The sequence below is a fragment of the Camelus dromedarius genome, chromosome 32 (genome assembly GCF_036321535.1).
Source record: "Camelus dromedarius isolate mCamDro1 chromosome 32, mCamDro1.pat, whole genome shotgun sequence".
Taxonomy (NCBI): Eukaryota; Metazoa; Chordata; class Mammalia; order Artiodactyla; family Camelidae; genus Camelus; species Camelus dromedarius.
Window position 1 is genome coordinate 18,302,006 of NC_087467.1, and position 21,938 is coordinate 18,323,943.

The 21,938-nt window shown below is 44.8% G+C and overlaps 1 protein-coding gene and 1 non-coding gene across 6 annotated transcripts; one reads left to right on the plus strand and one right to left on the minus strand.

The window, feature by feature from the left end:
* Nucleotides 1–285: 285 nt before the first annotated feature.
* Nucleotides 286–392, minus strand: LOC116148847 (U6 spliceosomal RNA). Its single transcript, XR_004132445.1, has one exon. It is a non-coding gene; the product is annotated as a U6 spliceosomal RNA (small nuclear RNA).
* A 9,671-nt stretch (nt 393–10,063) lies between these two features.
* Nucleotides 10,064–18,435, plus strand: TGIF1 (TGFB induced factor homeobox 1). 5 transcript variants are annotated; one of them, XM_031439135.2, is made up of 4 exons: nt 10,541–10,656; nt 10,768–11,088; nt 16,352–16,578; nt 17,377–18,435. In XM_031439135.2, exons 2-4 carry the CDS (start codon nt 11,073–11,075, stop codon nt 17,950–17,952), a joined length of 819 nt encoding a protein of 272 aa, XP_031294995.1. In that variant the 5' UTR covers nt 10,541–10,656; nt 10,768–11,072; the 3' UTR covers nt 17,953–18,435. The 5 variants fall into 5 exon arrangements, with proteins under 5 accessions (XP_031294994.1, XP_031294995.1, XP_010974731.1 ...); XM_031439134.2 differs by lacking the exon at nt 10,768–11,088 and having other exon boundaries at nt 10,064–10,656; XM_010976429.3 differs by lacking the exon at nt 10,541–10,656 and having other exon boundaries at nt 10,706–11,088.
* Nucleotides 18,436–21,938: the final 3,503 nt, after the last annotated feature.

Sequence of the window (21,938 nt, forward strand, 5' to 3'; positions counted from 1 at the left end):
AGCTTTATTTCTCGGGTTGATAACAGTTGATAACTGGGACAACTGCCCTGTGTGAAGGGGTGGTGGCGGTGGGTGGAGGCATTCTTTCATTTTATTTTTTTTAACATTTTCTTATTGAGTTATAGTCATTTTACAATGTTGTATCAAATTCCAGTGGAGAGCACAATTTTTTAGTTATGCACAAACATACATACATTCATTGTCACATTTTTTTTCCGCTGTGAGCTACCACAAGATCTTGTATATATTTCCCCGTGCTATACAGTATATTCTTGTTTATCTATTAAAAATATGGAACGCTTCATGAATTTGCATGTCCTCCTCGCGCAGGGGCCATGCTCATCTTCTCTGTATCGTTCCAATGTTAGTATATGAGCTGCCGAAGCGAGCACAGGTGGACGATTCTAATCCCACAGCTAATCAGTGACGGGTGAGTGTCAGCTTCCCGTGCCAGTATTTTAAGTGTTTGTTTTGTGGGTATTTCCCACGCCTCACCGGCTTAGACAACCTGTTACCAGATAAGGATTCCTTAACAGTAACTTACTTAAATCTTAACACAACTCAAAGTCCAACAAACAAAATCTATGTTTTTATTTTTATTTTTTTCCAGGACTAAAGTTGACTTTGCATTTTCTGAGCAGAAATGATTTGATTACAGTTTGCAAAACAGTAAGAAGTATTTTGGGGGTAGGTGAGGGAGACTTGGGAAGAGGGAGTGTGTGTTTAAGTTACATGAGAGGAAACTTTCTAAACAGCATCGTTAGTGTGAAGAACGAGTAGGTTATTTTATGAATTGGATTTCAAAGTTATATGGAGGGGCTTGTACTGCAGACTTGGGTGGGGTGTCTTACGAATTCTTGGAGGCTCAAAAAAAATGGCAGAAGGCAAAGATTGTGGTTTCAGAATCATTAATCCATTTGGAAAATGCACTTTGTAATCAGACGAGTAAGAGGTGACAAGTGACTAATCCAACAGAAGTTTGGGTGGGTTTTGCTGTATTCTTTCCTGTAAAAAAAGCTGCTAGGATGAACATATTTTATTAGATGAAGGCAAAGGTACCTAGCTCAGGAAATCTAGACCCCATGTTGGGAACAGTTGGTTTGCTTAGTTTTAAAAAATAAATGGGATTCTTGTGAAGTATAAAATATTTAGGACTAATCACTGATTTGTGATTTCCAACGATGTATAATGTGTCCAAAAATTAGAAAGAGAGAGAGAGAGACAGGAAGAAAGGAAGGAAGGAAGGAAAAGGGGTCAGAGGAGCTACAATGATTCTACTTTTTTCAAAGCTAACAGTCAGAACATTATGTTTTAAAACTTGGGAATAAGGCCTACTTGTTTTTGTTACCATCTGGCTGTTCTGGCTGAAGATAACTCCATACTGGGTGTTTCAAATCTTTTTGAATTGACTCCCCCCTCACCCTATGCCTCTCTTTCTCTCTGTGTCTGTGCGTCTGTCTTCCTGTTTCTGTCTCTGTCTCTGTATCTCTCTCTCTCTCTCGCATACACACTCACACACACGAGGAAATAATTTGCCTTAAAGTCATTTGTAGCCATCAATTTTTTAAAGTGATGTTTTTCTCTAGTCAGTAAAGTAAAACAGTATTTGTAGAGGCCTCAAAGTGAGCTACTGATTTGGTGAACATGTTTCCTGAACAAAAAAAAAAAAAAAAAAAAAGAGAGAAAGAAAAGAAAAGAAAAAAAAATCAGGGCACATAGTCTGACAAGTTCAAATAGGAGAAACTGATACAAATGTTTGAGGGTAGGACTTTCCAAAAGAGAAAGTTTCCCTCAGTTCTTGGTCTAACAGAGGCTAGTAGAATTAAAAGCCTTAAAGCCCCATCTCAAGATAAAGGTAATTGTTCTCTCCGACAAGAAGAAAATGTTTAACCATAGAAACAGAAATAGCTAGAAAGGAAAATACAATAGGGCATAATTCTGGGAGTTCTTTGCGCCTTTAGTAAACAAACCATTTAGTCTAGGGAGGAAGGCGTTACTGACCAGGCAGAGCGTGGACTGAGAGCTGACCCAGACGTGAAGGGGGTGGCCCCGGGCAGACACAGCTGGGGAGCGGGACCTGGGAGGTATCACGCTAGGATCTCCAGTAGATCTATTTACATTTTTACGTCATAAAAAGTAAAAAAAAAAAACAAAAACAAACAACAACAACAAAAACCAGACATTCTGGGCAGGACAAAGCCTTTGTTTCTGAGGTCATCTGGCTGTTTTTAAGGTTTTTTAAAAGGAAAATTTATTCCAGGCTCGTAGACGTGTGCGTCAGTTGTTGCCAAGCACAAGAAGGGGAGAGACAGAGGCGGGCTGATTTAGACGTTAATGTCGCCCTGCTAATTCACTCTGTAAGTGGGTTGCTGAGGCGAGCTTCCAAAATGGGTTGGAAAAATAAAATAAAATATATCTAAGGTTTAAAAATAAAGTATATCCAAGTAGCTTAGAAGTGGATATGTTTTCCTCCCTTTTAAGGCAATATGGGATCATTGTTTTAGCTTTGGCACGACAGCCTGTGGAGGCCTGATGAAACACTCTGGGAGATAACAGATTGTCCGTTGTACAAACATGCCAGTAGAAGAGAGCCTTGACTTAAATGTTCCAGGCCTTTCAGGAGATGTGCTGACTCCATCCATACATTGATAACACTTATTAATTCCTTTTGAGGAAAGCATCTGGCTCTATTTTTACATATATTGGCCAAATTTTCCATAAAAATTACTTGCATCAGAATTAACCTTTCCAGTTTTACAGAAACGGTTAAGCAATTCAATGGTGTAAATGGTTTGACAGCTTTTGATACTATTTCTTGTAAATAGCAGTGAATAATGACCTCCCAGGGTGTCACTGAGGGTAATTCACACTTGCTAATGATTAACCAGCCACAGCTCCTGAACTTCAGAGCCAGCATCCAAAGCCCCCTGGTACAGCTCGTCCTGGTTTAGACCCTGGCTCAGGTGTTCCCAGAAGCTCTTTGAAAATCCCCTCTCATTCAAACCAGAACAAAATCTGTGTCCCATAAATGGGATTGGTGCATGAATTATATCCACAGTTACTGTGGACTGTTAGTTATTAAAATTGATGATGATGGCCTTGTAAGAGATGTGAAAATGTGAAAAGAAGTTCTTCAGAGAGAAGGAAAATAATACAGGCCAGAAACTCAGATCTTCACAGGCAAAGGAAGAACTCAGAAGAAGGAATGTGTGAAAGCAAAATAAAATTGATGATGACCAGTCTAAACTGGGCCCTTGCCTCCTCCAGTTCCATCTTGTACACTTTCTGTTTCTCTCATCTCAGGCTTGCACAAAATAGAAGGAAAACAAAACCTCCTTATCACACATCTGGTTCCCTCCCCACTTCTCTTCCTCCAAAGGTAGCCATTGTTCATGTTTCCTTGAATATCATTCGAAAAATATACAGGCATAAGCATTTTTCTGCAAAAAGGATGATACAACAGTGTTCCATTCCTTGCTTAAAAACAGCTCATCAATATATATTATTAATCTTCCCATACCAGCTCAGCCTGATTTACTTTGTTGTTGTAATGACCACAAAATAAAGTTTTCATGCTATTTTTGGTTCATATTTCTGTTTATTTGGGTTTTTTTTTTTTTTTTTGCTAAACTGCCTCTCTATAGACTTTTTTTAAAAACAGGGTTCTTCTTTCCTATGATTTGTATGAGCGCTCCATCAGTTAAGGAAATGGCTTTTATGCCTGACATGTGCTGCCAGTATTTGTTCCTAGTTGTTTGTTTTTTTTTTTTTGCATTTGAAAATGTTATGAATTTATCCTCAAATGTAAGTTTTCTAAAAATAGAAAATGCTTATACACATGTATATCTTTTACCGTGTCTCAATTTCATGTCATGATGAGAAAGGCCCTCCCCACTCCAGTATCATATCCAGGCCTCCTTCCGAAATGGCTTGTCTCCACCTAAGCACGACTGACCCTTTGGACGGGATGATTTTTCTATGGCGGTCTGTCCTGTGGGCCATAAAGCGTTCAGCAGCATCCCTGGCCTCTATCCACTAGATGCCGGTAGTGTTCCCTCCTCTCCAGCTGTGATCACCAAAAATGTCTCCAGACATTGTCACATATCCCCTGGGAGGCAAAGCTGCCACATACACCCAGGCTGGAGAACCTCTGTTCTGGAACACGCAGAGGTGAATTTTTAATTACTCTGTCATTTCAATCTTTGATTCAGATGATTCATTTTATTTTTGCTAAAGGAGTGAGAGATCCAGCTTGATTTTTAACTAAAGGTAGTCAGTTGTCCCAATTTAGTTTAGCCCTGATCTGAAAAGTCACCTTGGCCAAAATCTAAATGGCCTTACCATATTCTCAACTGTCTCATTGTTCTTTGTTTCCTCTTTATTTATTCTCAGTACAAAATACTTGCGTTTTAATTTTTACCAACTTGAAAACACACTTTAATATTTGAAGGGGCTTCCTCTGCCCTCCCCCCACCCCCAACACATCTTTCAGAATTTCCCTGGCTGTTGTGAGATGTTTAATTTTGATGAACTCTAGCAATTAAAAAAGAAATCCTGTTGGTATTTTAATAGAAATTGCTTTGAATTTAAAGATTGATTTGGGAAAGATAAACATCTTTATGCTTTCCCTATCGAATCTTGCTGGAAAGGATAAATTATATCTTTTATTTTACTTAAGTCTTCCTTTATGTCCCTCAGTACGGTTTTAAAGTTTTCTTCATAAAACTTGCACATATTTCTTGTTAATTTTATTCCTAGATATTCATCGTTTTATTGCTTTATAAATAGCTCCTCTACAGCTTTGGGAGGAGGTAATGCTGATAAGTGGAAACATATGGGTGGATTAACCCTTTGATGGAAACAGGAGAAAAGGACTAAATTAAAAACTAGTACAGTATTCTGGAGGTCTTAGTTTTACCTCATAAACATGGTACTTATTCCAAACAATGTATGTAAGTGTGTTTGTGTGTGTGTGTGTGTGTGTGTATTTTTTTTAAATCAGGACACATCACCTCTCAGCATTCATTATTGGTCCACCTAACCCTATTCCTTTAGTTCTCTGTCAAATGAACTTCCGGGCTAATACAAAAACAAGCTTGTTCTTACTTACCATTTGAAAAAGAGGAGAAAAAACAGCACAACAGAAAACTTGACAAAGGTGATGGATAGGTAAAAATAAATAAATAAATACACAAAAGCCCCCAAAATGTGCTCACCTTCTCAAAGAAATGTGAACCTTAAAAAAAATTGTCATTTATTTGCCTAAGAGATTGATGAGTATGAAATTGACTGAGAATATGCAGCACTGGTTAGCATGGGTGTAGAGAAGGAGGTTTTCTCATGTACCTTTGGTGGGATTTTGAATAGATGAAATGATTTGGAGGGGGATTTGGCAATATCTGAAAATTCTGAACATGTGTACCTTTGACCCAGCTAGTCCACCTTCTGAGGACTCCTACAGATACATTCATACAAGCCCCCAAAGACCTGCACACAGCTGGCATTGTGCTGAGACCCACTGGTTCTTTCTGCCCAAGTTTACAGTCAGAAAGAGCTCCTTGGCACTGGCTGGTGCCTCTGTTCTATCCGTTGTTAAACACTTCAAATAAGTTGCATTATCTTTTTGTGCTTAGTTACAAATTATACACTATTTAAATGCTTAGCACTAAAGGAACTTACATAAATGAAAAAAAGCAAACTGCAGAATATCATTATCGCTTGGATCATGGACCAGGGGTCAGAACGGCAGGACAAATTATTTCACTCCCCTTCCTTTTCATCTGATGGCTGAGGATAATAACGGGTGCTTCTTAGAATGTTTTCAGGAATAAATAAGATAAAATATGTAAAGTATTTATTTACACACTGCCTGGCATGCTATATACAATAGCTGATTATATTATTATTAATGATTCTTACAGTCTCATTTTCATGCATTATTTTGTTTGATAAATATTTATTGGGTACCTACGATGTATGAGGCACTGTGCATGAAGATTTAATCATGAGCACACGTTTTGTGGGAGAATCGAAGGAAAACAAACACATGAGAGTCAAATAAACAAAAGAACTAAAATTCGTGGTGTTACAGAAGAAAGAAAGAAAGGGTTGAGTTAGACTTGTGGTTCTCAACCAGAGGTGTCCCCCCTCCCATTTCCGTCCCCTCTGGAGGACATCTGGCCCCGTCTGGAGCTTTTGTTTGTTTGTTTGTCACAACTTGGGGGGAAGGTGTTACTGGCAAGAACTGGTTAGCCACCAGGGATGCTAGTAAACATCCTACAACGCACAGGGCAGTCCCCACAACAGAGAATTATCCAGCCCCAAACAGCCTGTGGCTGAGAAACCCTGAACAAAATAGTGGCATTGGTGCCACTAAATTTAGGTCAGGTGGTCACAGAAGACTCCGCTGAGAAGCTGACATTCAGGACAAACGTTGACTGGTGAGAAACAGGCAGACAAGCAGCTGGTGCTGCAGGACCACTGAGGGGAGAGCGGACTTGAAAACAACAAATAGCAGTGATAAATCCCTTCCCTTGGCGTGTGGTATACATATGTGCATATGGAGAGTGAAGGGCTCAGCGAAGTGGTCTTTTCTATTTCCTTTTGTATACCTCTTTCCTGCTTTGGTTTTTGAGAACAGCCTCCCACCCACCCATTTTTTTTGTAATTAAAAAAAAAAAAAAAAAGAGGATAGGAAAACACAAAAAGCAGGCGAATTGGAAGAGAACCTTTTGTAAAACTCCAGGCAGATTTCAGTGAAGAGACAGGTTTTAGAGCAAACTGCAGGTGTCCAGGTGGCGCTGGTGTCAGAATCTGGGGTCAGTCTCTGCCTTACACTGCCTTCCACGTCCACCCGCCTTTCCACCAAACTGTGCCTGAGAAGAGCACAGGATTTAAAGCCAGGTCATTTATGTCCAGTACTTGGCTTTATCCTTTTAGCTTTGTTACATTTGGATGTGTTAAGTTATCTTGACTTTAGGGAAAAATAATAGCCTACCTTACTAGTTTGGGGATTAAATGAGGTCATTTCAATTAAGGGTTTCATAAACACAACACGGATACAGGGCGTTGAGAATAAAGAGAGTCAAGGCCCTGCTCAACAATTATTATCTTTTTGCTTTGTGCCCCTGAGTTCAAATCCCCTCTAGGTAAAGAGAAATGAGGGCTGTGCTAGAGGGAAAAAGGAGGGGGAAGGGAAGTGCAAGCAGGGAGAAAAGTGATGACAAACACAAGCAGTAGCACCAGCAGCGTTATTCCTGTAACTAAGGGGAGGAGGGTCCTCCTGATGGGATGGATAAAACCACAAGCTGGCTGCAGCTCAGCCCCAGGCCCTTCAACAGACAATGGCCAGCTTCTCCTTAAGCAGCCGAAGACCCCCTGACCTGAGATGTGAAGAGCTGATTATAGAACCCTCGTGCAGTGCTTGGGGCCCGGCTGTCTGTGTGTTTTATAAAAATATCTCTCCCCTAGACCAGAAGCAAAAGATCCAGTGAGTGTGAGTCATGATTCCTCCCCTTAAGACAGTGCTGGGTGGAAACCATACTTTACCAGTGGTCGTTGAGCAGAACGAAATAAATAATTTCTCCAGTCACTTGATGGACCTAGTATCAAAATAATAATGATAATAATGACTGCATGTATTGATACACTTTCCTGACCTATTTGCCTTTCCAACTTTCTTTTTGAGTGTTTGCCTTTGAAGGGTTTGTAGCTAGGAAAAGTAACTTATACAACTCAGTATCTTTTCTTGGCCTTGAGGCAGCCTGAGAAGATAAGACAGCAATGGAATGATGTGTGCCCTGAGGGAAAAAAATAATGGTGAAGAACGTTATTAGCGCCTTTCTCAGGCACCAAACCGAAGATCACTTTTCACTGGTGCAATTTTCCAATATAATTAACATTCATATGAATTCAGCAAGTAATACATAGTAAATGTGAATCCACTTTTTTTTTTTTCCTTAGCACTGGAAAGAATCTTAAGTCATTGGATGGGTTTTACAGAGAGGCCCTGCCTGGGACTTGAAGGGACTCACAAAGCCAGAACTGAAACTTGTTTTTCCACCTTGAGAAAAGTAAACAAACAAAAATAATCCTAAGCAATTGCTGGTTTTTCGAGCCCACTCTTCTGGGTTGTCTTCCTTGCCTGTGTTATGCGGGCTCCAGGCACTTTCTTCCCAGAAAGGATCAACAATCCAAAGGGTCCAACAAGTTTGGGACGGGCCTTGGGGGTGTGTGTGTGTGGGGAGCTGTACCAGAGGAGCCATCGCACAGAATGATGCCAGCGTTCCTCTCCGGGGCATCTCGCCAGCTTTAATAACCGCGTCCTTCGATACGATTTGCCCGAGCAAACGGCGAGCGTTGGCCGGATCCAGCCGGACCTCCAGCAAGAGAATTGAAAGTTCGACTTGTTCCTCCTCTCAATCTGAAAGAGGCTTTTAATTCTCTGCGCCCCTCCTCCTACCCTGTTCAGTTTGTTTTCTAGCTATAAACTCACTTCAACTCTCGGTTTCCATCTCGGTGGCCTGAGAATCGCAGTACTCGCCAAGTTCACTGAGAGGAAGAAAAAGATACCTTTGTGTACACAGTGAGAGCCACCGCGTGGCCGAGGACAGCCACGCGGAAGAAGGAAACATTTTGGTCTCGGGCTGATGAAAGAGGCCAGGGGGAGGGTTAAGTCGATCCGAAGGCGTGTTTGGTGGAGTGGCTTCGAAAGCGGCCGAGGCAGCCGAAGCCGCTTTCGAAGTTAGCAAACAAAGCGTCTCCCCAGTAACCACCCGGCTCCAGACGAGGCTCCTGCCACTCAGACCGCGGAGTCGCAGCGTCGGCCGCCCGGGCTCCTCCTCCTGCGTCCCTCCTCCCCCTTCTCCCGGTCCCAACGGATGTGAGCCACCAATCCCAGGGACAAACAACCCTTCAAATGCGAGGTCGGAGCGGCCCTCTAACGGGCGGCCCCCACCCTCTCCCCGCCCCACATCTGTCCTGCGCTCGGGCGCAGCCGCTGATTCATCTCCAGCCAGGCCGGGGAAGGAACTGCGCTCCAGCAAGTTGCAGGGGAGCCTCCGGGCTGGTGGTTTCCCCCCGGACCGTGTTTTCCCCTTTGCCGTTTCAGATGTGTGTTCTCTTAGGTGCCGAGCAGTCGGCACACCACAGGGAAAAAAAAAATCGAAAGGTTGCCGCCTTCTTAGTGAGGCTTTTTCCCTTGTATATTCACTTTAAGTCCTGTAATTGGAAAAACCACCCAAGCTTTGTAAACTCTGGCCTTAATTCACTTTAGGGGCGGGGGTGTCTTTTTTGGGAGGGTGAGTGGGTGGGAGGCTGGCTTTAATTTTCAGCGTGATCCTAAAACAGAGGCTCCAAAGTCTAGTTAGTCATCGTTTGGCTGCCTTATTCCTCCCCTGGTTGAACCTTATTTCCACGGAGCTTCTGCCGGGTTCTCCATCGAGGTTACAAAACAAAAACAGCACAGAGAAACTGGGGGTAGACTCAGGCGCTGACGTCTCTACTAGGTTTATTTACGTTTAGGTGTGTGTGTGTGTGTTTTAAGTGATGGGGAAAGTCTTACTGTGGCATGTGACAGTTCGTTTACTTCAAAACAACAAGACAGACACACGCGAAAACTTCACCCAGAGGAGAGAGCGGGGAGGGGGCATGCGTTTCTTGAAATCAGCCCAGCAGCCATCTGGTCTTTTAAAAGGGTAATTTCATCTAGGAACTCCTGTTGGAGCCCTCCTCTCAACCAAAATAAACCAACAGGAACATGTGTTTACTTAATGGTTAGTTTCTGTTTGAAATTCCGGGATGTCGTGGAGAAGGGGTCCCCTAGCAGGATTTGAGTCCTAAAAGTAGACTCTGTTTACTCAAACGGAAGAGCAGCCCCGGGTGTGGGAGCCCCCTTCCCATAAAGGCGGCAGCTGCCGGGGTCCGGGGGCGGGGGTGTCAGGCTGAGTCTCAGCGGGGCGGGCGCGCGTCCGCTCTGCGCCGTCCCCAGGCAGAGACTTTTAAAGAGCATGTGAGCATGACAAGTGTCTGTCCGCAACGTGTTAGATTTCGAAACTGCCTTGCAATCCAGTCCGGAACTCGCAGCTTTAGCCCGGGGGAACAGACTTTCGCCTGGGGTGTCTGTGTCTCATCCTCCCCTCCCGCCCCACACTGTCGCTGTTCGAGGAAGAGCCCCGGGAGAAGGGTGCGCCGCGCCGCGCCCGCATGTCAATGGCAGCCGTGCATTCTGGAAGAAGTTGGTTCTTGTCCCGAATACTTTTCCTACGGAGCCCCGCCCCTTGAATCAGCGGCGGCTGACTTCTACGGCCGCTGGAGCTGGGACGGTGGAGTTGGGGCAGCTGTCAAAAACGAAAGAGGAGACTTTTCTTCCCTGGGGTGGAGGAGAGGAAAGAGAGGGCGGCCTTTTTTCCATCTGTTGCAATTTCATAACCAAACGCACCCTCGCCAGCCCCGGGAAGAAAGGCCCAAAGGAGAAACTCGGAGCACTCGGTCGGTGTCACCAACGCCGCGGAGCCAGGGACGCAGGAGGCGTGCGCATAGCTGGGAGAAGGGATCACGTTTCTGGGTTCGGCCGCCCCCACGAGGGACGGGTGACAGTGGCCAGGGGGCGCGGAGTGAGGCGGCCGCGGCGCTCAGTGCCGTACTCCTGGCTGGAAGGTGCGGGGGAGGGGCGGAGGAGCGGCGGGGCGGGCGGGGGACAGGGCGGGCGGCTGGGGGCGGAGGCAGGACCTCCTGTACCTTCCCTCCTCGCCTCGCTCACTCTGACAGCGCTGAGGTGCGCCGAGCAGGAGCGGGGAACAAAGGAGCGGAGTGGGGAGGGGAGCCAGTTGGGCGAGGGAGAGCCCCCGGCTGCCAGAAGGTCCCGCCAGGAGGAAGCCCAAGTGTCACTTGAATTCTGCCCGAGGAGCGGGCGCCTGGGATCCGAGAGCCTTGTTTAGCAATAACGGCTGGAGCGCGTCCTACAAGTTACGGGAGAGTTGGCCGGGAAGGAGAACAATCGGTGGGCTCCTCCGCTCTCACTCCTGGCCCCTCGAGAACCCAGCGTTGCCTCGCGCTGGAACCGGAGCTCCAGAATGAAAAGCAAGAAAGGTAAGAGTCCGCGGGCTGCGCGCGCCGTGGGCGCGAGTCCGGGGAAAACGTGCTCGCGGGCGGCGCCGGGCTTGGGGCGAGAGTGACTTGGTGGACTTTTCCGCCCCGGGGCTCGCAGGCCGGAGCGGCGGCCGTTGTCTTTGTTGAGGCTGCGTCTGAAAAGGCAGTTGCTGTCTTCCTTCTAGACACAACACGAGGGGCTGTTGTGGGGAGACGGGCCTCTCCACGCTGCTGGCACGTTGTCAAGAAACACGCTGACCGCCTTGTTTGTGCGCCTCCAAGTTTCATTGTCTCCGCCGACACCGCACGCCGCCGCGTGGCTTCTCGCTCCTTCTCGCCGGCAGAGAGTGGGGTCCAGGTCCGGGGCACCCCCGGCCCATTTGTCCCGGTCGGGACTGAGGCGGCCCGGACGGCGGAGCCGAGGCGCCTTTGTCTGAAAGTTGAGCGTCTGGGCCCCCCCTCACTCCGGATTGGGCCGGACACGCTCTTCGCTAGTGATGGGGTGTTTTCACAATCGGAGGAATGCGACTCTGGACCCCCAGATCGCCCTCGGGCGTCGGTACCTTTGGAAAGCTAGACTTTTCAGAATTCCCAGCCTCTAAAAGTTTTCCCACAATGAATCTGGGGCAAGAGGAAGAGTTAGTACTGAGGGCAAGCGGCGTGCAGTCAGAATGAGTCCAAATGTAACATGCAAAAAGTGAGTCTGTCATTGTTTCCACGAAGCGTTTTGGAAGCCTTACAACTAAAATTTGCCGTCAGTCTGGTTTAAAAACAAAACACACAGAAAGAAAGAAAAAAACACCACCACGAAAGGTCAAAGAATGTTAACTCCCTTTTGAAGTTAACTTTTGAGTCCCCGCCTGGGAGGTACCCCTGAACGTTCCGTCGTGGGCCGGAGTTGGCTTTTCTGTTGTGATTTATGTCGAGTGGTTCAAAACAGAAGTTAATCGCTGGGGGAAGCCAGCGCGGGCGGGGAGCGGGGGGTGGGGAGCGCTGTTGCGCATGCCCAGCAGCGTCCAGAGTTTCTCCAACTTCACATTCTTTCAGAGTCGTCCGGCGAATACAGTTAAAACGGGCTCCTGCTAGAGGGGGACACCCTTGAACCCGAGAAGGTTCCCTCGGCCACGTTTTCACCTTGGACTTTTGTTCGTTTGATCCTGGGCTGGTGACTTTGACATACGCGGAGCTCCCCACCTCCTGCTTTCCGGGCGAGAGTAAAACCCGGGCATGGGTAGTTGTAATGGGATTCCCTGCGTCCCCTCCCCGGGGGCTCGGAGGTTTGGGCGTTTAACTGGGCTCGGGGAGAAAACGCGCGCGGGGAGCGCCCGTGTGGCCTCTAGAGGCCGTGTCGACTCGTGGAGGACTGACAGGTTCAGATCATCACTGGAAGGCGTCCTCGCCCTCGTGGTTGAACTGACTGGTATAAGTTTGGGGGTTGTTTTTGATGATCCGAGAGCAAAGCTGGACTTGCGCGGGGGCGGGCTGCCCCCATTGTTCGGACTCTGGTTGGGGAGGCAATGAATATCCTCCCCGAAACACCCCCAAGGCTCTCGGGTGCCCTCCCCCGGCACCCCTATCCCCCCTCGGCACTCTCGGGTACCCAACCCCGTTCCCCACCCCACCCCCAGCAGAAGGACGCGGCAGGAACCCGCCGGCCCCTGGGGAATATTCGGGACGCGCTGCCCCGGGGCGCCAGGTCCCGCTCCTGCGCGCCGACTCTAGGAAACAATGAAAGGTGACGTGTTGGAGGGGAAACTTTGCGACTGGTTGGGAGCTCGTGCGGGGGAGCGGAGACTGCCGAGGTTGCCCGGGTTTCTTTCCCTTTTTAGGTTTTCCTGGCAAATCCTCTGCGGGTGGGCAGGCCCCTCAGAAGGCTAAGATTCACGGCCCGGTTTCTAGTTTCTTCTAGTAACCTGAAACTCGGAGGCCCGCGTTTGCTAACTCGTGCGGTTGGAGGGGCGACTTCAGCGGGGTCTGCGGAGCTGGCGGAACAAAAGCCGCCGGGCCGGGCTCCTCCCTCCGCGCGTCCGGCGCGGCCCCGCCCCGGCCTGGAGCCACCTGGGGGCCGGCGCGCCGAGTGGCCCCCGCGAGGACTCCGGAAGAGAGCTGGCCCGCCTGGCTCGCCGAGTTGGACCATTGTCTCTCTGTTTTGTAAAAGTCTGTGACAGTCTTTCCAAGTTTTGTTAAAAACAAAAGCACTTAAAACTCAATCGCGGAGCTGGAGATTTGTTAGGACTGTTCTGTGATAATAGTGTCTCGTCTTAGAAGGCTGAGGATGCCAAAAAGATTTCCCCAAATGACTTTAAAAGAAGCAGAAAATGCGTTGAGGAAAATCCCCGAAGTCTCTTTTTGCTCCCGGTTTCTGACTATGGAATTCTTGCTTTAGAATTGCTGTGCCTGGGGTCAGCCCAGCGCTCCTGGGATTTAGCGCCTGGGGTGTGAAGTACGATTCCTGTCGCTTCCGAGGGGTTCTGTTCAGGAAACTTGTCAGGTTAGGTTCGCCTTTTCCCTAATTGCACGCTTAAACGTTTCCTTCTATTCTTATTCCCAGGTCCTTTTCTAGCCTCTTCTAGATTTTTTTAAAAGTCAAGCTTCACAACCATTCTTTCCTCCTCCCCCGGTTCCTATTAAGAAAAGAAAATTGCTTTTTAGGGCTGTGGGATTCATAGGCCATCTTGTGGCTTTCTAAACAACATTTCCTTGTATGTGGATGGAGTAAAAGAGGCTTGTGATCCCCGAACCCCCCTCATCCCCCCCACATTTTTTAAAGTGTGAGCAAAGCAAGACGTTTGGAAACAAGTCGTAACCGGGAAAGTGTTCAAAAGCTCTGTTACAATAGGAAATGAGTAACGTGGAAAAGTCTTTTTGTTTTTCCAAGCTGAGCCACAATCCGGAGGGAGAGTTTTAATGAAAACAGCCCTGACAGCAGCAAGTGTGGTTTGCTGCAGTGAAACAGCTGGTGCAGCCAAGGAACTGAAGTCTTAACTTCCTGTTACTTAAGCTTTTGTGCACATATTGGAAATCTTTTGTTAAGTGGTCCAGAGGCCTGGCACTCATTTATTTAAATGAACTGAGAACTGAGTAAAGTCGCACTGCAGTTGGGTGTTACTTAACTGGAATCTGCTTTTGTGTCAGTGACCTATTTTGAAAGATCAGGCTTCTTGTCAAACTAAGTAAGCAGATCAAAGGACAGGCTTCAGGGCTTTTTTGTTTGTTTCAAACTCTTTATTATCAGTTTACAGTTGGGAATTCACTGTTCAATGAGCACGTTTTCACACTGTTTCCAGATTTAAAGGAAGGAGGGGAATTAAAAGCCTTGGGAAGGATGTCTAGCATTTCAGAGATTTTGAACAAACTGCTTTATTCAATGTTTCTTTAGTTAATTCAGTTACTTGACATGTTTTTAGAAGTTAAGATTTCTTAATCAGCAAATGTAAAACAGGAACATTTATACTTTCTTCACTTTTTAAAACTTTTTAATTGCTCTTCACCCAAATTTCAATATAAGTTTCTCATCTTCTCAACAGTGAAGGCACTTTCAGTTTTAAATGTGCCTCCTTTTTTAAAAACTTTTTTAAAAAGCAGTGTAATGAAAACTGCTGGGTTAGAGAAGCATCAAATATGTGGCAGTGGTTACAACTTAGGGTTCCTGGGCCTCATATTGATGGCTGCTTGTTCATTAAGCCTTGAGCTGAAGTGAATTTGCAAAATCATCCTGCTCTTTTGTTAGAACTTGCTTTACTTTGTCGTTAGAAATTCTGCCTTTCTGTGGACACTCCCTCCAGCCCCTTCTGCCCCCTGCAGTCCAAAACTGAAAATGTGTCACTAAGTAAGAGACTCAGTTAACTGGCGAGTTATCTCATGAACAAATCTTTGAATGAGTAGCTTTTTGAGTTTCAGTGTGTTAAAATGCTTCAAAAGGATGGGTTTTTAGAAAAATTCCTTTAAAATACATTGAATGGTTTATCACCAAGGAAAATTCCATTTTTATTTCCTATCATAGTAAGCCGCTTGAGGCCTGTCAACAAAGCTAAGGAATGCCTACCTTTAGGTTTAATTAAATTCCTTTATATAGAAATACCGGTATTTTCAAACATGCTATGGTTTTTAATTCATTTTAAAAAATCTCAAATTTGTCTTCAAAAATGAGCATGTGTTTCTTTAGTCAGAGTAGCCTACTATAGTTCTGAAAGTAGGGGGATTTATAGCGTTTGCTAAAGTTTTTTAAAGTTCAAAATTATGTTTAAATGTCTAAAAGGGCCAAGTCTGAATTTTTGTGGGACCCAGTCTATGTGTGATTTAAATATTCTCTATGGCTTGTGAATTTTTAAAATTTCTGGTAGGATTAAAGTACTTACAAACAGAGTTCCCTCTGGGGGTTGCATATTCAGCTTTCTTTGTCATGTAATAATTTAAGGCTGAGCTCTGCTTATTGATATGGAGTTCTAGGTTCAGATTAAACTTGGCAGTTGAAGTTTATGGAAATTTTAAAATTTATTTAGTATTAGGCATCTTTTGACCTCTTACTAAAGTAGTGATAGTAGAAAAATATTTTTGTGTAATGAAATAGAACTTCAGTGGTTGTATTTTGTAAAAGGTGATGTACTGTCCCTTAGAAGTAGGGCTCTAGTTTTGAGTAAATGGGGGTAGCAATGAAAAGTAAAAGAAAAGGAACTGGCAGAAAATGTTGGCATACATTCATCTGTAGAAAACTAACTGGGTTAAGTGTGTAATTTTCCTGCCTTACAGCAGTGGAAAAAATGTACAAATCTTCCCTTTTATTTCAAAACCTTCCATGGAAAAAGGAGGAAGAACAGCGCTTTAAATGTACATTAGGATGGCCATCGGACTGCTTCTCCTAGTTAGTGGTGACCTCACAGACAGGTTGTCAGACACATCCGTCTGCTGGAGCACCTTTCCTGTTTCACACGTGGCCAGTTCCTCGCTTTGGGTGCAGCTTTGTCTCACCTGCTGGATTAGACTTCCTGAGCATCATTCAAAAGGAATGTGAGACGCTGAATCCTAGAGGAAAGTGGGTCCAAAAAGGAATCTGACGGTGGGCTGAGAATCTAGAATCTGCTGCTGGTTGAGCTACTCTTGAAATTTCACATGAGCTCTGGTGTTTCAGGACAGAAAACAGCGGTCCTTCGTTCACTCTTGGGAGTTGAGAACACACAGTTGTGCTCAGTGATCAAGAGATGGGCTTTGCAGTAGGTGCTCTGCTGATAAACGCAGTTGACGGCTGGCCTTTGTCCTCTCCTAGGTGTCGTTGCCGCGTCCGGCAGTGAGACGGAGGATGATGACAGCATGGACAGCCCCCTGGACCTCTCCTCTTCCGCTGGCTCAGGCAAGAGAAGGCGAAGGGGCAATCTGCCCAAGGAGTCTGTTCAGATCCTCCGAGAATGGCTGTATGAGCACCGGTACAACGCCTACCCCTCCGAGCAAGAGAAAGCGTTCCTGTCCCAGCAAACACACCTATCGACACTACAGGTGAGGGAGAGGAGCACCAGCTCTGCACGGCGGGGGGGCGGCTTTCCCCGCCAAAGTCATTTTATAGCATTCCTGTACAGCAAGTCATTAAGCACCTCCCCACTCAAAAGGGGGGGGTATCTTTTTCTTGTAAACTTTACAGTGCTAACAGTTAATAACTGGCTAGATAAAGAAACAGAAACTCTTGACAGTCATCTGTCAAATAGCATTTCCTCTAACGCCTAAAAGAGTCTGCCTTTATGCAACGCACATAAAAAGAAGGTTAAATCTTACTCTATTGCCCAGGAAACTGGTTTGATGTTTAAACAAGAACAGGCTTCAGTGAGGTAATTCGTGTTCTGTCTGTTGACACAGCCATTTGAACTGGGAAAAATCAGTAACTGGGAGGAGTGGCCCTTTTCATCCAGGAAAGGGTTTCCTGTAGTTGATTAACTTAGATGCTGGGGCCGCAGATAACAGGTTAACGTGGGGAGAGTTAACAGGTAAACTTCCCTCTAAAGTCATTTTCAGACATTTGAGCATGTCTACCTTTTTTTTTTCTCTCTCTCTTTCTTCCTCCTGAAAAGTTTTAAGGATGGTGAGAGACCAAAAAAAGGGAATTTGTATTAGAAGAGGAAGGTTTATGACAGGAAGCAGCTCTCTTTTCTTGGCTGGACTCAGATACCTTGAGATAACTTTGTAGGTTCTGATAAGCCTTCCCATGGCTTCTTTAATGCAGAGAGAGAGAGCAGCCAGGCGTCCCTGAGAAGGTTCTCTGCCGTGTTTGCAGAGGGTTAAAGCATCCCTGTGTGATTTCAGGTCTGTAACTGGTTCATCAACGCCCGGCGCAGGCTCCTCCCGGACATGCTGAGAAAGGATGGCAAAGATCCAAATCAGTTCACGATTTCCCGCCGTGGGGCCAAGACTGCTGAAGCTGGTTCTGTAGAGTCAGTGGTGGCTCTCAGAACCTTCGCACCGGCTCTGGAGGAGAGCGCGTTTCATTCCTGTACAGCTGGACCAAACCCAGCCCTGGGGAGGCCCCTGTCTCCCAAGCCATCATCCCCGGGATCAGTTTTGGCTCGTCCATCAGTGATCTGTCATACCACTGTGACTGCGCTGAAAGATGTGCCTTTCTCTCTCTGCCAGCCAGTTGGCGTGGGACAAAACACAGATATACAGCAGATAGCAGCCGGCAGCTTCACAGACACCTCCCTCATGTACCCGGAGGACACGTGTAAATCCGGACCAAGTACAAATACACAGAGTGGTCTTTTCAACACTCCTCCCCCGACCCCGCCAGACCTCAACCAAGACTTCAGTGGATTTCAGCTTCTTGTAGACGTTGCACTCAAACGGGCTGCAGAGATGGAGCTTCAGGCCAAACTTACGGCTTAACCCCTTTTTCAAGCAAAACAGTTCTCAAAGATGTTATGATTGCCGGGGTGATGGCAAGAGATGAATTGCATTATTTTATATATTTTTTTATTAATATTTGCACATGGGATTGCTAAAATGAAGCTTCCTGTTACTGAGATGTCTTCAATGGAATATAGTCATTCCAAGAACTATAAACTCAAAGCTACTGTAGAAACAAAGGGTTTTCTTTTTTAAATGTTTCTTGGTAGATTATTCATAATGTGACATGGTTCCCAAGATCATGTGATTTTCCCCCCCTCCCTTTCCCTCTTTTTTTTTTTTGGTTGGTGTTTTTTTCAGACTGTGCAATACTTAGAGAACCTATAGCATCTTCTCATTCCCGTGTGGAACAGGATGCCCACATACTGTGTAATAAATTCTCAGTTTTTTCCCAAACAGGTATGAATCTAGTTGATTGATGCATTTTTTTTTCATGACGTAATAAAGTATTTTCTTTAAAAATGACTGTAATGCAGAGTATTTTGTTGAGGGAGATGCTTCTTAAAAATGAGTAGGAATATAGCACCCCAATGAGCAGGAAGTTGGGGGTGGGGTGGAGTGTGAGTTGGGGGGTGTCACCAGCTCTTTGAAGAACTGTGGACATCGCCAGTCTGTATAAACAGGATGTGTGATATTTACTCTTGATAGGAGGCAGAGCAGGCCCTTAAATCTTTACTTAAAACTGCATGACAGATGGAAATGAATCACTTCCATTGGTGTTTAGCTCACCGCTGAATCCCTTGGTGAGCTGTCCTGCATATTTTAAGACACGACCGGTGTTGGAAAGGAAGTTCTCGGGCACCTGAGGATGGCTCAGGTTTGCAGGAGTAAGCAGTCCTCCTAGTGCTCCCGTGCATGTGACCCTCAAAATAATTTTTGTTTAGATGTACAGTTGGCCTTTACATTCAAAACCGTCTTTCAAAACACTTTCTAAAGTGATGAAAATAGTAGGGTTCTGTCTCCTGTGGGATTGTCGGCATCTTAGGTTTATTTTCTGAGGTTACCGTGTGTGAGAAGTGGTGCCACACACACATGTTGTCTGCCGGCTCGGACGATTTGCTGTGAAGCCGGGAATGCCGGGAGGGAACTGGTGGTGTTCCTTTCACTTACGTGGTTGAGCCAACATGTCACATGCCACAAAACCATTCTTTGTAGTCATGCTTAGTATGAGGTTTCGGTGTTATTACAGCCATGTTCTTTCCAGCCCTGCCCCAGCTACGATTTGTCTAAGTCTGAGGGAGCGTTAGAGCGTCACTATTGTTTAAAGAATATAGAAAAATTCTTCCAAACTTCAGTTTGTCTAATTTTGAAATCCTGTTTAGAAAGTCCCTGCTGTAGAAACAGCTAAACTCAAAAGATGTTTTAAATTGAAGAGAAAAACTGCTGAGGACAACCAAGAGGTGGAAGAAAGGCAAGGGAGGAGAATGTGGTGCTCTGGCCTGTGATGGGGCAACTTTGAAGGACCCGTCAGCCCCCGGTGGACTGGCCCCCCCTCAGAGTCACAGAAACAGACAAAACCAAAAATGAAATAAGGTGTATAAAAGGGCTAAAACAAAAATGAAAAAAAAAAGGTGATTAAGAATCATTACTTGCTTTAATAGCTGGATCAAAGGCTGGGGTTCTTTGAGGACAGATAAGGGAGGCCAGCAAACCCTGAAAGGCTTCGCTTGATACGACATTTCATTAATCATACTAGAAGTGGGGAGGAGGGAGCCATGAGTGATTTAAAAGAAAAATGTCAAGGATCGATGAAACCCAGAGGTTAAAAAAATAAAACACCTCAAATACATCCTGCTTGATGAATAACTGGTGTGTAATGAATATAATTGGAAAAGCGCATGTAAAATGTATTCAAATTGAAGTCAAATAGAAATAATTTTTATACTTAGTATTTGCACAGTGTATCTTTTTTCGTTTGTTTATTTTTAACTTAATTGGTGTTTAAAGTTCATCTCTTTAAGACAGCATGTAGTTGGGTCTTAAATTTTTATCTGGCCTAACAATCTCTGCCTTTTACTTGGTGTGTGACTTTCATTTAATGTAACTATTGATATGTTTGGATTCAGTTTACCGTTTGGGATTTTTCCTCCCTCGGTTCCTCTTTTCCTGCCTTCTTTCTGGTAAGTAGACTTTTTTAAATATTTAAAAAACTTTTTTCTATTGGCTTATAAACTATTGTTTTTAATGGTTGTTCTAGGGGATTAAAATATAGCCTCATACAAAATACAGAACCTTGCAACAGTATAGTATAGTTCCATTTACTCTCCTTTTTTTGTTTTTCGTATATAACAGCTATATACCTGATAAATCCAGCAGTACAATGTTAAAATTTTTGTTTTAAACAGGAATGTGTCTTTTTTTTAATCAAGAGAAAAGAAAATGTAAACAGGCATACCTTGGAGATACTGTGGATTTGGTTCCAGACCACCACAATGGAGTGAACATCGCAATAAAGTGAGTCACAAGTTTTTTGGTTTCACAGTGCATATAAAAATTATGTTTACATCATACTGTGTATATTAAGTGTACAAAAACCTGTACATACCTTAATTTAAAAATACTTTATTTGCAAAAAAAAATGCTACCCATCATCTGAGCCTTCAGCAAGTCATAATCTTTTTGCAATACTTAATAACATCAAAGATCACTGATTACAGATCACTGTAACAAATAAAAATAAAACAGACTGAAATACTGTGAGGATGTGACACGGAGACACGAAGTGAGCACGTGCTGTGACACAGGGCGGCCACAAACCTTCAATTTGTAAAAAACACATTTGCATAAAACAAAGTGCAATAAAACAAGATGCGCCTGCAGACAGTCTTTTACATTTGCTAGACATTTACCATTTCTGATGCTCTTCTTTCCCTGTGCATCCAAGAGGCAAGTCATTTCAGCTTGAATTTTCTTGAGCACTGTGCAGGCCTGCTGGGGACTACTCTATTCTGGGTCATTGAAAATGACTTATTTTACTTTCATCTCTGAAGGATAGTTTCACTAAAAATAGAATTCTGGGTTTTTCCTATCACTTGAAAGGCGTTCATTTATTGCCTGGCTTCCACTGTTCCTGATGAGACACCAGCGGTCACTTGCGTCACTGTTTTCCTACGTGCAGTGGCTTTCTCTGGCTCTTTCGTCTCTGTATTTCAGCAGTCTGGCTACGATGTGCCGAGGTAGACTTGTATTTATCCTGCCCGGGGTTTGTTGAGCTTGGATCTGTGGGTTTATGTTTTGTTTTGTTTTATACCAAGTTTGGGGAATTTTGGCCATTATTTCTTCAAAAAAATTTTTTTTCTGTTTTCTCCTCTCCCAGAACTCCAGTAGATTTATAGTACGTTACCTGAGATTGTCCTGCGTGTCTCTGAGGCCCTGTTTTTCTTTCATCTTGTTCCTTTCCTTCAGATTGGATAATTTGTCTTAATTTTTAATTCCCTAACTCTTGCTGTTTCTAAGGTGCCCTTGAGGCCATCTGGTGAATTTTGATATCAGTTAGAATATTTTTCATATGCAGAATTCCCAATTGGTTCTTTTTATATCATTGCTATTTCTCTGCTGAGATTCCCCTTCAGTTTAATAATTATGAGTATGTTTCCTTCTAAGCTATTTATAATAGCTTCCTTAAAGTATCTGACTGCATTTTGCTGCAACAGGCGTCACATATTGCCACTATTTTGCTTGTCTGGTGATTTTTTTACTATATGTTGGACATCATGGATGACACATTAATAAGGATCCTGGATTCTGCTACATTCCTCTGGAGAATGTTCATTTTTGTTCTGGCAGCCAGTTCATTCGGCCGGATTGGCCTCAGTTCCTGTCTCCGCTGAAGCAGAGAGGAGCTCAGATCTCTAGTCAGTTCTTCCCACCGCTGCCTTTCTGTGGACGCCCTGGGATCTCCCTGCGCAAGCTGACCAAGGATTTGGACAGAGTTTCAATTCTGAGTTTGAGGTTTGTTCCTTGTG